Source organism: Cyprinus carpio, chromosome A15, assembly GCF_018340385.1.
Source record: "Cyprinus carpio isolate SPL01 chromosome A15, ASM1834038v1, whole genome shotgun sequence".
NCBI classification, from domain to species: Eukaryota; Metazoa; Chordata; class Actinopteri; order Cypriniformes; family Cyprinidae; genus Cyprinus; species Cyprinus carpio.
Window position 1 is genome coordinate 18,076,738 of NC_056586.1, and position 14,734 is coordinate 18,091,471.

Consider the following 14,734-nt stretch of genomic DNA (forward strand, 5'->3'; position numbering starts at 1 on the left):
ATCTACATACACAAACAAACAACCTACAGTGTTTCTGGAAGAACACCACCATTCAATATGGCATTACAACCACTGTGTAATAGATCAAATTGCAACATTGCTAGCATTCACATTTCAAAGGATCCCAAGGCAGGTTGATAACTTTTCAATCTTGCTGTCTAACAATTCAACTGTACTGCCACAGTGTTTATAGTCATGTTTCCTCTGGTATTGAAAATAACCCACAGCCGCAAGTGAGATAGAAAAGCAAGATGTCCTTATGTTCAGGGGAAATGCACAGAGGAATAGACAGTTGGCTTAGACGCTTGTTTTGGATGATCATTCCTTGAATCATTCAGTGCAACTTCTGCATACACCAGCTGCACAAATAATAACAAATAAATAAACTGATCATATTCACTGATTAAACAAATCAGATTCTTATCAGAACACATAATGTACTGATGTACTTACTTCCTTTTTTGGTTTCACTCTATATGCATCTAGAACAAGAAAACAAGTCATTAAAAATATAATAATAATCGTTAAATATTTAAGATAGAAAACAATTGATATGTTGATTGATATATGACACATTTGCAGAATAATGGAGTTGACTCTTACAGGACATGCGGGGGTGAGGTGGGACAGGGGGTGGTGGTGGATGATGATCCCGGGTGAGACACCAAACAAATCCCAAAACAACAGGAAAACACGTCAAGGCACCAAAACAAAGCAGAACTCTATGAGAGAGGCTTCTGACTGATGAGTCTACTGCGGCTGTCCAGAAATAAAGATTTTATTATTAGAAATATATTGCATGGAAATTATGAAACCAAAAATTAAAAAATCAATTCAAACCAACAGCTTGTCCTGCATGCATATGTACATACCTGCAGTCACATTAACATATGTCATGTGTCCTTTGCTAGTTAAATTCTGAGGCCAGGATATCTGGCAATGGTATGCTCCAGCATCTGACTGGTTGATGTTGTGAATGTGGAGTAACAGATGTGTGCTATTGGATGATGAGCTGTAATTGGACATCCCGATTCGTTCAGAGGGAGTGAGTGAAGTAAATCCTGTTCTGTCCAACTCCTGGAAATTCCATTCTCCAGTCCAACCAGGAAGCCCACAATGTTGCACTTCACAGCTCAACTGGAGACTGCTGCCCTCCGCCACAAACTTTGTTTTACGTCTTGCTCGAACAGATGAGCACTGTTCACATACTAAAATGAGAATATTACAAGCGACTTGAGTTTTAGTTAGGCTTAAACAAAGCACTTTTGGACTTTGTACAGACTGTCTTATTATTGAGCCCTTAATAAAGTGAGTTTAGTGAAGTCGCGTGCTCACGAGAAACACGTGAACAAGAAAATCGTAAACAATATTACCATAAACCTGAAACCATAACGCGTGAGCAAGCGAACAGTGCGTAAATATTTTCGTTCGCAAGTTTTTTCGTAAACACGCGAAAGTTGTGAAAATGTTTTCACTCTGCAAATGTCACTTTGTGAACGTTTACAATAGGCTACTAAACATTATTAAGAGTCATGAAAAAGTACATTTAGAGGTGCAGAAGCTTTAACTATGAATTTGAGAAGTAACTTACCTTTTAAGATACACAAAAGTGATAGAAACGTCAAGGAACACCTGTAAGCCCTTTTCATCCTTTTTATTATTTACAGCCTATAGTTCTGTTGACTGTCATCGCAGCCACAGAACAGATTCGGAAGAGCTTTCATAGTCAACAGCCAACTTTTCTGTCAAGTCTCCGGGAACGAGCAACGAAAGGTAGCCTACATTAAGTTCTTCTAAACTCTTTCTAGCTCAGTAAACACTCACTTTGTTCACTGCAGGAAAAGTGGTTTCTCTTTAAGTAACTACAGTACAGATCTGGCAGCTTCAGCTTTATTGTAAATGTGTACTTGAGGAAGGTAATGCAAGTTCACCAAACACTAAGGGAAACAGGTAGGCCATCACATCCTTCCTGTTGGAGCAGGGAAATCATTCTCAATCACTGCTGACATTCCATTATAACTGAACTGAAACTTGGACACGAATGCTGGGATCTACTGTAGATAGACTAACATTGCCAAAATGTGAATCTTTCCTTGCAATGTGATGGTGTGCCAAGCTGTGATGTGGCAAATTTAGCATTGTGCACTTTGGGCAGGAAATTAAACAACCCAGAACATGCATAAAATACTTTACCCTTATTTTTGAAATGTTGTCCATATTTCATTTTCTTTGTGTTAATGCTGTGTATGACCATACTATTACGATTACTACTACTACTCTGTGTATTTTTTATTCAAATTTGAACATCCTTAAAATAAGATATATTTAGCCTATGTGAGTCTTGAGTGATTTACAGTAAGATATACCACATAACGTCACAGTTGTTCTAGCTGAATTATTATTATGAGTATTTATTTAGGTAAAACTGTTGCATGGTGCCATATAAAACACATTCTGTCAGTGAAATTCCATGAAGAAGAGAATTTTAACTTAAATCATGGTTTCTGCTGTAGCCACATGGTGGTGCTCAAAGTAAATAGTTTCTCAGCAGTCAGCTGGGAAATCTGGACTATATAGTTAAATCAAAAAGGGGCATGTTCGGGCAATTTCACAGCTGCTGCAGATCAAAGCCAAGCTTAAACAGAACCTGCTGCTGCTGCTCTGTTACTTTAAGACAAATTACCTTCACATTGTCTTGATATGCAATACATTACACTTGATAAATTTACTTGCGATCTCTAAAGGAAGTTAAATTCATATGACAAAGGCAAACCTCGAAAGTTAAGGTTTCAGATATTCAAATCCTTCGATCCTAAATCCAATGTTTAATTAAAATTCTTTCATTATTTACTCACCCTCATGTCATTCCAAACCTGTTATTTCTGTGACAAATGTGGTCATTACCTGTAATATGGAAAGACTCCTCACAATATCTTCTTTTTTTGTTGTTGTTGTTGCAAAGAAGAAAGTCATACTGGTTTAACAACTCACCAATTTAATCATTTTTGGGTGAACTATCGCTTTAAGTAACAAATAACACTCGGGCAGTATTTTGGCAAAGGTTCATTTGAGCTGTGCGATTGTTTCCTGCAGAGAGTGACTGGAGTCAGCGGACCTTAATGGTAACCAGATGTGTAGGACGTCAGTGTGGGCTTACAGTCTCAGGATATGTCTGTTTTACTTGGAAAGCGCGTGGTACAACACCAAACCCAAGTTACGCAAGTGCTAACAAAATCATTTAACCATTTAGTTGAGTCATATTAATATAAGCTTGTACGTGCAGAAGAACTTTTGTAAACTTCATTTACGGCCCTTTTACAGGTCTGAAAGTGAATCTGATCTCCAATCCTTATTGTTATCAGTCAAAACAGGAAACTGGACAGTGACCACCCAGGAATGTGCAGGAATGAGTGTGTGCTGGTCAACCCACATGGCTAAAAGCAGATAAGTAAAAGCAAACACTCACAGGTCTGTGCTCAGGAGCAAACAACATTGACTAAACTTGCAATTTTGTCCATGTTTTTGATGCATACAATGTCATACAGAACAAAGGAATTAGCTAATCCTCACAGCCATGTACTTTACAAACCATTTTTGTTCACAAATGAAAAGGCAGATTAGTTTTCCTCTGAATGGTGCAGTCCCAAAAAAGAATGGTTTCTTGGCAGTACAGATTGCTCCATGATCAGATTACTCCATAGGCACTTCCTCAGCCCTCACTGAATGTACAACAAGGCTCTTTTTCCCATAGTGATCAGAAAAGGTCATCTGAGGTATCTTGAATCCACGCTGCAGAGGTATGCAAAAAAGTGACAAGTGTACTGTATTGATGGTATTGCACTAATGCATTACATGGAATGTAAACATCATTATGTGGTCAGCACCTCTCAAGGGAGTTTAGCTACATCAAATGGCCTTTTCTGACACAAAACACTAACCCGGTTGAGCTGGACGTGCGAACACAGAGCCTGGTGTGTTTATTCTGGTGCACAATAAAGCTTTTCTCTTGCACGCGATGTTACAGTGAGAAAGCCTCTATTGTGTTGGTTTTCTGATACTATGAGACTTATGCTGAGTCTTTAACAAAAGGGAATGAAGATGACTGTACTGTGTGTGACCCCAGCAGCAGCTTGAGAATCAAACCTCTGTTAACTGCAACACACTTAATCATGGAAGACCGTTTGCACCGCAGAATAAAAAAAGTGAGTTTATATCTCACTTTATCATTTTTTATTCTATGGTGGAAACAAAAACAGAATTGGGAAATGTAAACTCAGAATTCAGAGACATAAACTCAGAAGTTTATATCTGACAGTTCTGAGTTCATATGACGAAATTCTGAAAAAGGTCAGAATTGTGAGGAAAAAAGCTACTGAATACTTTAGAGAATATTTATAGCAAAAATAAAATTAAGACATAAATAAAAAAAAACCTGGTACATAATGTGTTAAGGATGTGAAATCCAGAGAAGAATGTTGTTTGCTTTTTATGTGGTGTCTTTTTTAAAGCCTGGTGAACCATATATCAGTCAAGAATATTTACTGGCCTGCCATTGTTTATTCAAAGAAGCACATGAGAACTTTAATTTGTTGGTACTGTGTGTACAGCCTGATCTCATGGGAAACAAAACAATATTACGAGGTGGTGACTTTGTATGAATTTGTATGATGTGAATCATACACATCATATGAAAACATTAGAATGAGATTGTACGAATTCATATGAATTAGCCCATCAATTCGCCAAACAGTAAAATAGTTACGAATTGCCATGACACTGTGTTAGTGTGGATAATCTGAAGCATTTTTCTGAATCTGAATCAGAAATCAATAGCAGCATGCTATGAAACAAAAAGCACTGGTATGGCACTTTGTAAGAATGCTTTTCCAATTAAAAATTCACGAGATTTTCATCGGTGAAATGTGACCATGGCTGCATTTTTTTTCCAGGTTTCATTCCGTTTATTGTTTGCGTTCTGGTACCAGACATTGAACCCTTTTAATCAGACTCAAATTTGATTTCTCATTCTGTATTGATTCTCTTGTGCTTTGAGTTTGTGTCAGGTGTTTGGCACTGGGCCATTGTCTTTGCTCTAGCAATAAATATTGTACTTTTAGCCTTGAATTAACTACAATGGGAATCTGTGGTTGAGAGAATTTATTAAGACTAGAGGATTTAATGTGTTTACAAGTGGAGACTGAGATTTTTTATTTAATGAACTCTATATTCTAGGGGTTTTCATGTCAACTGTGGTTCTTTTCCTAATGGAATGCGGCTCTAATTGGTTATGCTATATCAAATGGTCCATTTAATTTCTGCCCTTATCTAAAGTTAAAGCAGGTGATATGTGACAATAACAGATTTATGATGGCTTACATGCCATATATTACACAGAAGTAGAAGTACTCACAGTAATTCACAGAAGTTCATAACCCAGTATCTCATATGAACTGCTTACATCATCATGTCTAGTGCAACCTCTCGCATAGTAAGGCAAGTTGACACCTATAAAAGTCAAGGTAGATAAGCAGTGTCTGCCCTAAATCAAATTTAGCAATTTATTGACCATGTACAATGTTCTGTAACAGAACAGTAAAGGTTAATGCTGGTTTGTTTAGATTTGTTAAGTAGGTCACTATAGTACAGTTGACTTACCAGTGTCAACAAAAAAGTAATCAACGTCTCCTACTTCAGGGTTTTTAGATTGCTAGAATCTTAATCTTTCAAAATTGGCAGCAATGATGACATTCACACAGAATGTGTTTTTGTGTTTAAAAGCATGTGATGTAGCATAGCGCCATGGCAAAGAAAACAGGATTTTCTGCAGCCTTCCCATTGTTTTTCTTTGTAAACATGCTAGATGGATGTCTCTGACTGTTGCACATGTTAAAAGTTCAAACTTAAAAACGTTTCTTTAGACATGCCATGCGTCTGGTGTTTTTACATGCAAAAACGTACGTATTAACCCTTCCTAATATGTGCATACTACTGGTTTGCAATTAGTCTATTTTTTTCTTTTGATTCCTTTGCATACTAAATTGTGATTGGAATTTTTATTTACACAGAGCCAAAGTTAATCTTTTGCTGCCTTACAGCAATGGTATTTCCTTCAGGAAATGCTAATCTAGTTTATTTAGAAGGATTTTGCCTTCTTAAAATGGTGTTTTTGAGAAATCACAGAAAAAGGCGGAGAAAGTCGTGATAACATTCACTGTTTGTATTTGACTGTTGTTCCTCTTTGGCTCATTTATTTACATTACTTATCCTGTGCATAGCAGAGAGTGCAAAGTAATGAAGAGAAAGTTGAGCCATTAAGTAAACCTTTTTTTCCACTAAGCTTTTGTGTAGAAGAGGGGGATGTGTCTTTGGCATTAGTCTCCTAGAATTTCAAAGAGCTGGATCTTGGCAATAATTCAGAGCAGCTAAGGGGATATATGAATACTTGGTCTGTGAGGCCTAAAAGCCTGACAGGCTGAAGTCATCTGTTCCAATTCAGCCGTCAAGTCTTCTGTTCGCCTAAAACTGCTGTCCATGGTTAGTAGGAGTGAATGGATAATGCCTTATTCTTGTAAAATAAGTGTAGGATAAAACACTGGGTGTGTTTTTTAATCAGTATGTGTTAGACTGAGGAGAACCACATTAGTGAGGCCTGTATTATGACTAAACACACTGCGTGACTCAGAAAGATGTGCTGAAATGCACATCGGCTCTGGCTTAACTTTGGAAGTTTTGATACAGTTTGGGGAAGTGAGCTTTAAATCACAAAACTGAGCACAATATACTGGCATATGTGTTAAGTTGAATATCTTTTATTGGGGGTATAGTTTTGTACAAACATCAATCATACCTCGGCTCACATGATGAACAACCATCATGCTTTTTTTTTTAATCCATACAAATTTCTTAAGAACATTAAAAGTGCAAAATTTCAGAGCAACATCAAGTAAATGTCTGTGAAATGACAATTTAGGAATTAGAAAGAGATGTGAACTCAATGTTACATTTCCCTCAAGTGTCATCCTACGTGATGTGATTTTGTAAATTATATTTTAGGTTCAGTATTAGGAGAACATTATAATGCAATAATAAATTACATTATAATGCAAAATGTACATTCCACATATTGTATTTTATCCTTTGTGCTTCTGTCAAAAATGCCCCACTTTCAACCAAGTAAAACACATAAATTAAATATACCAAATTGTATCTGCTTCAGTGTTTAAGGTCAAATCATTATAAACCTTCTGAAAATATATACATTTAACTATGCATTGGTGTGAACTGTACAGCTTTTATGATCATTCAAAAATGATGACATATGGTCATGAGGGGCATCCAAACATTACAAATGTATTATTCTAAAATACTTAATGAATTACAATTTAAGGCACCATGACTTCTAAACTGACCTGCAATACTGGTGTTTGTACAAAGTGTTTGAATACATAACTTATGAAACTTTAAGACTTAAGAAGAAAAAAAAAACATCACATCAGAGCTGACAACACACCACAAATCTCAGGTTACATATTAAGTGAAATGTAACTAAAGTGCATGAGTCATTGCGATGTACTGTGCGTGCTTAAATGTGCTCAACACGTAAAATAAAGGACCTTAGTTGGCATAGTATGTGCAAATATGATGCAATCTTGAATTACAAAAAAATATCTTATGAGATACTAAAAAGGCACAGAGATGACAGTCTTTCTTGGCACTTCAGGCTCACAAGATCATTCCTGCATTGTCACAGGTAAGTATATCATTGGGTTTGGCTTGTCCAATCTGTCTGTGAAACTGTCCTTGCTTGTGTGTCTTCCAGCAATGCACATTTGGACCTAGAGCTATGCTCTTTATGCTTGGCATCTGGGTAAAGACGGTCCTTGATAATGGTGTGACAGGATTATGGGACAAATTGAGCTCTTGTAAAGAAACAAGTCCGCTGAATACATCTGGGCTCAACGTCTTGAGCCGGCTGTTGTTTGACAAGTCTAAGACCTGTAGGTTCTTCAGACCTCTAAAAGCACCTGGTTGAATGAGGGTCAGGTCGGACAGGCTGCTGAGAGACAGGTGAACCAGTTCTGTCATTGAATCAAAGGCCCCTGCATCAATGCTGGAGATGAGATTCCCATCCAGGTTCAGATACTGAAGTGGGATCCCGTTCAGCATCGGCACCTTCCTCAATTGGTTCCCTGCCAACATAAGACTCTTAATGTTCAACGGATGGCTAGGGGTCTTCCTGGAAACGGAGGTAAGAAGGTTTCGCGACAGGTCCACCATGATTGGTACATCCTGTGCTCTGGTGGTAAGCAGATCAAGGTTAAAATCTTTGAATCGGTTTTCACTCAGGTCCAGCTCAACCAGAGGGAGTCCGGTGAAGCAGCCGTCGCTGAGATCCTCAAGAGCGTTGTTGCTCAGGTCCAACGTCTCAAGGTAGCGAAGTTTAGAGAATGCTTTGGGACTGACATGTGAAATGAGATTTCCACTCAGGTCCAGACTAACCAAGGTGGTGTAACCAGGTCCGGATAGCATCGAGTCGCTGATGGAGGTGATGGAGTTTAAGGAGAGGTCGAGATGGGACGTGTCCAGAGGGATGGGGACAGGAGCGTTCCCGGGGCCGATTCCACTGCAGTCCACTTTGGTAAGGCTGAAACTGTCGAAGAGGCCGAAGCTCTCCACCTCACACCGACATTGCGGATGGCAGTTCTTCACCGCTCCCATGACAGCCAGGCCAAGCAAAGAGAAGAAAAGACACAGCAATGCAGCCATGGTGAACTATAAACCTAAAAACACACAGTACACATTTTAATTTCACAGTCATAAAAGTCCCAAAACAGAATGAACCAATCAAAATCAAGTGAACGTCAACATTTAGTTCTCAATTCGCCCTGGTGTTTAGTTCCTATAACCAACCAGTGCAAAATCTCCTATTATCGTACACTGACATGGACATTGATATCGTTATTATAGTTATCTTTATAGTTATTGTTCTTTATGTGAACTGGCCTTAAGGTTCTGGAATTCTATGTTACTATCAAAACAGAACCATAACCCACTTCAGTGGTCTTTGAGAGGTTTGAAGAGATTAGTCGCTCATTACATATGGTAATTTATTTGCAGCTGTACGTACGTGCTTGTCACTCTAGGTCTGTGTTAATCCATTCGTTACGCTAGTGTATGTATAAATATTCTTCCCTTCGAGTGCAACTTCATGAGCCCTAATTTTTACGCACATTCTCAAAGGATTTTATCTCATTCTTATGATCAAAGAACCTATTAAATTTGAATTTCTCAATTACAGCAACAACTCGTCATGATTACAAGGGTGCCAGGCTGTTCTCATGGAGAATTGAAGGATGGTTAGCACATAAACATTCAGTTAAAGAATATAAAGAAACTCAAAGTCTTTGATGCTTTAATATACTTTAACAAACCAGTCGTAGAAATTAAGATAGTTATCTTATTAAATTATAAAGTTCAATTATTAATATCTATATTATCAGTGTTATTTGAGAAATAAATATATATAGAAAAAGCTGTAAATCTAAGTCTACATTTATGGTAAAGTCTGTAATAATAATTTAACACACTCAAATTTGTAATTCAGGTTATTCAATATGAAAGTAAAATAATAATATAAAAATGATATTCAATACATATTCAATATAAATTCTATTAATAAAAAGCCATTTCTTCAGGCTTGAGTGTCACTTGATCCTATAGAAATTATTGTAATATGCTGATTTGGTCTTTACACAACATTCCTTATTGTTATCAGTGTTGAAGACAGTGCTCTTTTAATATTTCTGTGGAAATATTTATACATATTTTCAGGACTCCTGATTAATACAAAGTTCAAAAGAACAGCATTTAATATATTTATTTGAATAAAGTTTAAATTTTGCTGAAAAAAAAAAAAAAAAAAAAAATCCCAAACGTTTGAAAAGGTGTGTGTGTGTGTGTATATATATATATATATATATATATATATATATATATATATATATATATATATATATATATATATATATATATTGCTTTCATAATCAATAACTTGGATTACACATGTAAATAACTTAAAAAATTATTCCTAAAGAAATCATTATGGCATCATTATGCATAAATAATTGAATCTTGCTTATGTGTTTTCATGAAGTATGCAGAAGACCTTAAAAAGTAGACAGAAGATCTATGTCACGCAGGTGGAGATGTTCTCTATGACTCCAGCTGAACTCTATAAATGCTCCGCCACGCTCTACTGATGACTTTTGTTATCGGACTGCTTTACCATGTGCTCTTTGTTTAACAAAACGACCCGAACTTAAACCTATTTCAACACTTGGCTCCAGATCTAAATACAAACAATACTGTTGAATCTGGGCATGGGTTAACCTGCTTACAAAACGCTTCCAAAGAAACCTGACAGGTTCACACAAATCATTAGAACGAAGCAGCATAAACGACTGAACATTAATTTGTAAGATTGTGTGTAGTGGTATGCATAATAATTAACAGAGCCAGCACGCTAAATAAACAGTTACTTCTTATGTAACTGATTGCATAATAGGTACAATTGAAACACTTAAGTTAGTGTGCATACTGACAACAGTTTAGTGAGCTGTAACTATTAATTTCTAATCTGTTACTAACACAATAGCAGACATGCTATAAGAAAGTAGTATCAAAAATAGTTTAAAAAGTATTTGTGACACCCTAACGTGCTACTTAAAGTTGATAAATCTGCTTAAATAAGAATATTTGTTAAGGATATAGACACAGACCTGTAACCTCAGGTATGTCTTTGCTTTTCTGCTCTGGTGAGAAGGAGAGACGACAGATGTGTTCCTTCTCAAACTGCACGTCCCACCCTACTCTCAAGACATGAGCAGCCAGAGACATTTGGTCATTTTAAAGGAACAGTTCACCCAAAAATGAGAATTTGCTGAAATTTTCTCCCCCTCAGGCCATCCAAGATGTAGATAAGTTCATTGAAACAGATTTGGATAAATTTTGCATTGCTTCATTTGCTCACCAATGGATCCTCTGCAGTGAATGGGTGCCGTCAGTCCAAACAGCTGATGAAAACGTCGCAGTAATCCACATGACTCCAGTCCATCAATTATCATTTTGTGGAGCATAATTCTACATGTTTTTAAGGAACAAATCCACCATTAAGATGTTTTTAACTTCAAACAGTTGCTTTCTGCTAAAAAGTCTTGTCTGAATCAGAAGAGAAATATGCACAGATCAAGCAAATACAGTACAAAACAGTTCTAAACAAATATGTCTGTGGATGTTGATGTAAGAGGACAACAGAGGATGGAATTTTTCCACAGGAGGCCAGAATCAAAGGTTTAAAGTTAAAACATCTTAATGATAGATTTGTTTCATTCAAACACGCAGCCTTTCACTTCACAAGATGTTAATTGATGGACTGGGGTCGTGTGGATTATTGTGATGTTTTGATCAGCTGTTTGGACTCTCATTCTGACGGCACCCATTCACCGCAGAGGATCCTTTGGTGAGCAAGGGATGCAATTTCTCCAAATCTGTTCAGATGAAGACACAAACTCATCCACATCTTGGATGGCCTGAGGGTGAGTAAATGTTCAGCAAATGTTCACTTCTGGGTGAACTATTCCTTTAAGAGAAATGTCTCAGACTGTTTGTTCTATCAGTGCCTTACAAAAGCCCTAAAACAAATTTTAATTTTTTTTAAAATAATGAATTAATTCTGTATTGTCAGATTGATTACTCATATGTAACAGTAATTTAACAACATTAAAAATGAATGAAATTCGAAGCCATGGAATGGCTTGTGATTGCATGTTTATAAGTAACCAAACGTATACATCTGCCCGTGCATGTGACCGGGGTTATGAACTCTCCAGGTGTCTCCCACTAAAACCCTCCTTAAAATGCCTAAAGTCTGAGTGGAAAGTATTTCAAGAGCAATCACTGTCAGTGGTTAACAGCTACATATTTAAACCTTTTATCTTTCTCCGAAATGGGAAATTACCCTCAGACCTTCCCTTTCGGTGAGTCTGAGAGACTCACCTATGAGTCTGCATGTAAACAGTCTAGAATGCAGATCACTTTCAACTTACTTTATCTTTCTGCAGTTAACATAGCCAAAAGAGAACTACAGTACAAGAGAACTAAAGGCGGTTCTTAACCAATTTAATTAGCAGACTGCAGACATCCTAATCCAATAAAGCTGAAAGAATGCAGTACTTTAAGGGGGGGGGGGGGGCAGATTTAATGGGAGCTTTAACATCTCAAACAGCTCACTTTTGATGCCAGGTACTTTTTGTGATGCCAACTTCACAACAGCACATAACTTTTTAAATACATGCTAGAGGCATGCATCAAAGCGTTCAACTAAATTTTGAATAGGTGTTGACTACAGTACAGCATAATGCAGCCTGCCACCCATATCCTAGAAAACACAGCTATTAATAATAATAGTTATTATTATTCTTAAATAACAATGTGTATAATTTATTATGTACAAAGTAGAAATAAAATAACAATAATTATTTCTTTTAAAAATAATTTTGGCCATCATCGGTGCTGTCTAGGTAGCCAGCTGACTAGGTTTTGAGATACAGCCAAAATCTCTGCCTTAAAGGTCTGATACACATCTGTATTCAGTTAAAAATACAATTGCAAAGAAACTTTGTAACAACTTGACAATGCTCAACAAACGTGTGTGTTTCACGGCACCAGAATGTAAAAATGTGTACGTTAACGTTACTTCCATTGTGTCTTTATTTTTCATTACGCGAACTAATGGAGATGAAGCAATCAGCAGACATTTGGAGTTTGTCACATAAAAAGGCAGTACAAACCAATGGCAACAGTAAGTCACATTTGTGAGATACAGGAGAAAACTTTTTTTCTCTTTGGTAAAACTTACCATGTGCCGTGACACGTCTGTCGGTGAGCTTTTAACGTTACTCTTCCAGGCTAGCTTCGGAAAAGACTCCAGTTTTAGGGATTGTCATGTCCTGTGCTGTTTGTCGTGGGGCGGATGAGCACGTCTGAGGTATTGTCTTGGTTGGGACTTTGTCGATCTGTCGGTTACAGACTCGCCGCAGAAGATGAAGCGATAAAACGCCACCGCAAGCACGGTCTCGTCTAGAGTTTCACTCACTGATGATAATCCGCGCCCACCAACGTCTAGACGCGGCGAGCGTCAACAGCGCCCTCTAGCTGCGAGTATATAACACGACAGAACATTTAAAGGTAAACTGGGGGTTGAATATTTTCGAATATGTTAATATTTTTATTTTTTAATTAAACAAATAAATAACAGCTTTTATGCTGTCTCTGTACTGAAGCCAAAACAAATGATTAAAATGTTTTCTGAAAATATTTACTTTGTAATAAAGGAAAGGCAAGGAAATAACTGAGTAACCATAACATTCTTGTTTTGAGTGTTTGAACAGCCCTGTCGAGGCTTTACAGATGCACATTCATAAAGAAGATGGTCTTTTTCATTTATGCACCATGTTCTTGTAGCATTTGTCTTAATTTACAACAGTTTGAATAATAAAAATAATAAATAAAAAGAGAGTTTATGTGTGTTAGTGGGTTCAAATGTATTTATATAGTGTTTTTCACGTTAAATATTGTACTAAAGCAGTGTTTCAGAGAATAGTGCCCTTCCAACCCTAATGAGCAAGTTACGTTTTCACTGTTAAAAATGAAGGCTGCAAACAACAGAATAAAATTAATCATGATTAGTCTTGTACTTTCACATCAGTCTTTACAGTAATTATATCAAATTTAATAAATGTTTTTTTTTAACATGTTAAAAGCTGTCAAATCTTCTCATATTTTCTATACTGACTCCCTTATGGGCCACTGCAATATCCACTGAGATCATATTTTGTGTTTTCATTAAGTTGTATTAATATATTCATGTTAACATATAAACTCATAATACTCTTATTAATTCTAGAATTTAATGTTGAAGGTCACCATCATACAACCTCAGCTTAAATTACATCTGTAATGGTAAGCGTTTACTAAATTTAAGGAATAGAAAAGCCCCAAAGATGCTATTTAGAAAATAACAAGAAAATAACAAGATGTTATTTGTATTTATATTATCACTATTTTGTGGTTTTCAGGTGGATTTAGGTCACAAAGAAAACCTTTGATTGTGAAATCTGAGTTCTTAAAGTTTCTTTTGTTTTTCTGCTCTCTGCAGATTTTTATAACTCGTAGAAGTGAAACTAAAGAATAGAAGAAAGAAGGAGAGTATAGGAAGAAAAAGAGGACAATGACGATTATGCAGGAACTGCATAGTTTATATGTTTTAAAATATAAACTTAGCCTCTGATCTGTTCGTTATGAATGAGGTTGCACGTTTAAAAGAGTGCAGATGTTTTTTCATCCACTAGATGTCAGTACAATAAAACAAAAACAATTGTCTTCAAGGAGCCCACATTTCAGTGAAGAGAGTAAAACTTTTTAATTATATTCACAAATATTATTAATTGCAACTCAAATATTAGAAAGTATATGAAGTGCATCTTCAGCAATGGTTAACTAACCAATCAGCCCTAATAAAATTACAGATATGTCAATTCAAACCCTGTACATATTTCAAAGACCAAGACATTTTGGTTTTGTTTCTTTTAGAGACAGTTATTGAGTGCTACAGAGTGCTTGAAATATTACCTGTAAGAGCTTTGGGTGCTGTTTGCTGAGTTTGCATCCTCTGTTT

At 36.5% G+C, this 14,734-nt stretch overlaps 2 protein-coding genes across 3 annotated transcripts; both read right to left on the reverse strand.

Moving 5' to 3' along the window:
• Positions 1-37: 37 nt before the first annotated feature.
• Positions 38-2,837, reverse strand: LOC109103936. The gene is made up of 5 exons (XM_019117284.2): positions 1,592-2,837; positions 873-1,208; positions 604-759; positions 454-482; positions 38-359 (listed from the first exon to the last, which is right to left on the reverse strand). Exons 1-5 carry the CDS (start codon positions 1,647-1,649, stop codon positions 264-266), a joined length of 675 nt encoding a protein of 224 aa, XP_018972829.1. The 5' UTR covers positions 1,650-2,837; the 3' UTR covers positions 38-263.
• Positions 2,838-6,793: 3,956 nt separating this feature from the next.
• Positions 6,794-13,168, reverse strand: tsku (tsukushi small leucine rich proteoglycan homolog (Xenopus laevis)). Of its 2 annotated transcripts, none has more exons than XM_042771316.1 (2): positions 12,917-13,168; positions 6,794-8,780 (listed from the first exon to the last, which is right to left on the reverse strand). In XM_042771316.1, exon 2 carries the CDS (start codon positions 8,764-8,766, stop codon positions 7,723-7,725), a length of 1,044 nt encoding a protein of 347 aa, XP_042627250.1. In that variant the 5' UTR covers positions 8,767-8,780; positions 12,917-13,168; the 3' UTR covers positions 6,794-7,722. The 2 variants fall into 2 exon arrangements, with proteins under 2 accessions (XP_042627250.1, XP_042627251.1); XM_042771317.1 differs by lacking the exon at positions 12,917-13,168 and adding an exon at positions 10,779-10,897.
• Between the last annotated feature and the right edge of the window lie 1,566 nt (positions 13,169-14,734).

What these genes read in the sequence shown, in the direction of transcription:
- tsku (XM_042771316.1), bottom strand. Translation starts at nt 8,766, where the DNA reads ATGGCTGCATTGCTGTGTCTTTTCTTCTCTTTGCTTGGCCTGGCTGTC.
- LOC109103936 (XM_019117284.2), bottom strand. Translation starts at nt 1,649, where the DNA reads ATGAAAAGGGCTTACAGGTGTTCCTTGACGTTTCTATCACTTTTGTGT. An exon ending in ATATGTTAATGTGACTGCAG is followed by an intron (nt 760 to 872) that starts GTATGTACATAT and finishes ATTTCTGGACAG; the next exon opens with CCGCAGTAGACTCATCAGTC. An exon ending in ACCTCACCCCCGCATGTCCT is followed by an intron (nt 483 to 603) that starts GTAAGAGTCAAC and finishes TTCTTGTTCTAG; the next exon opens with ATGCATATAGAGTGAAACCA.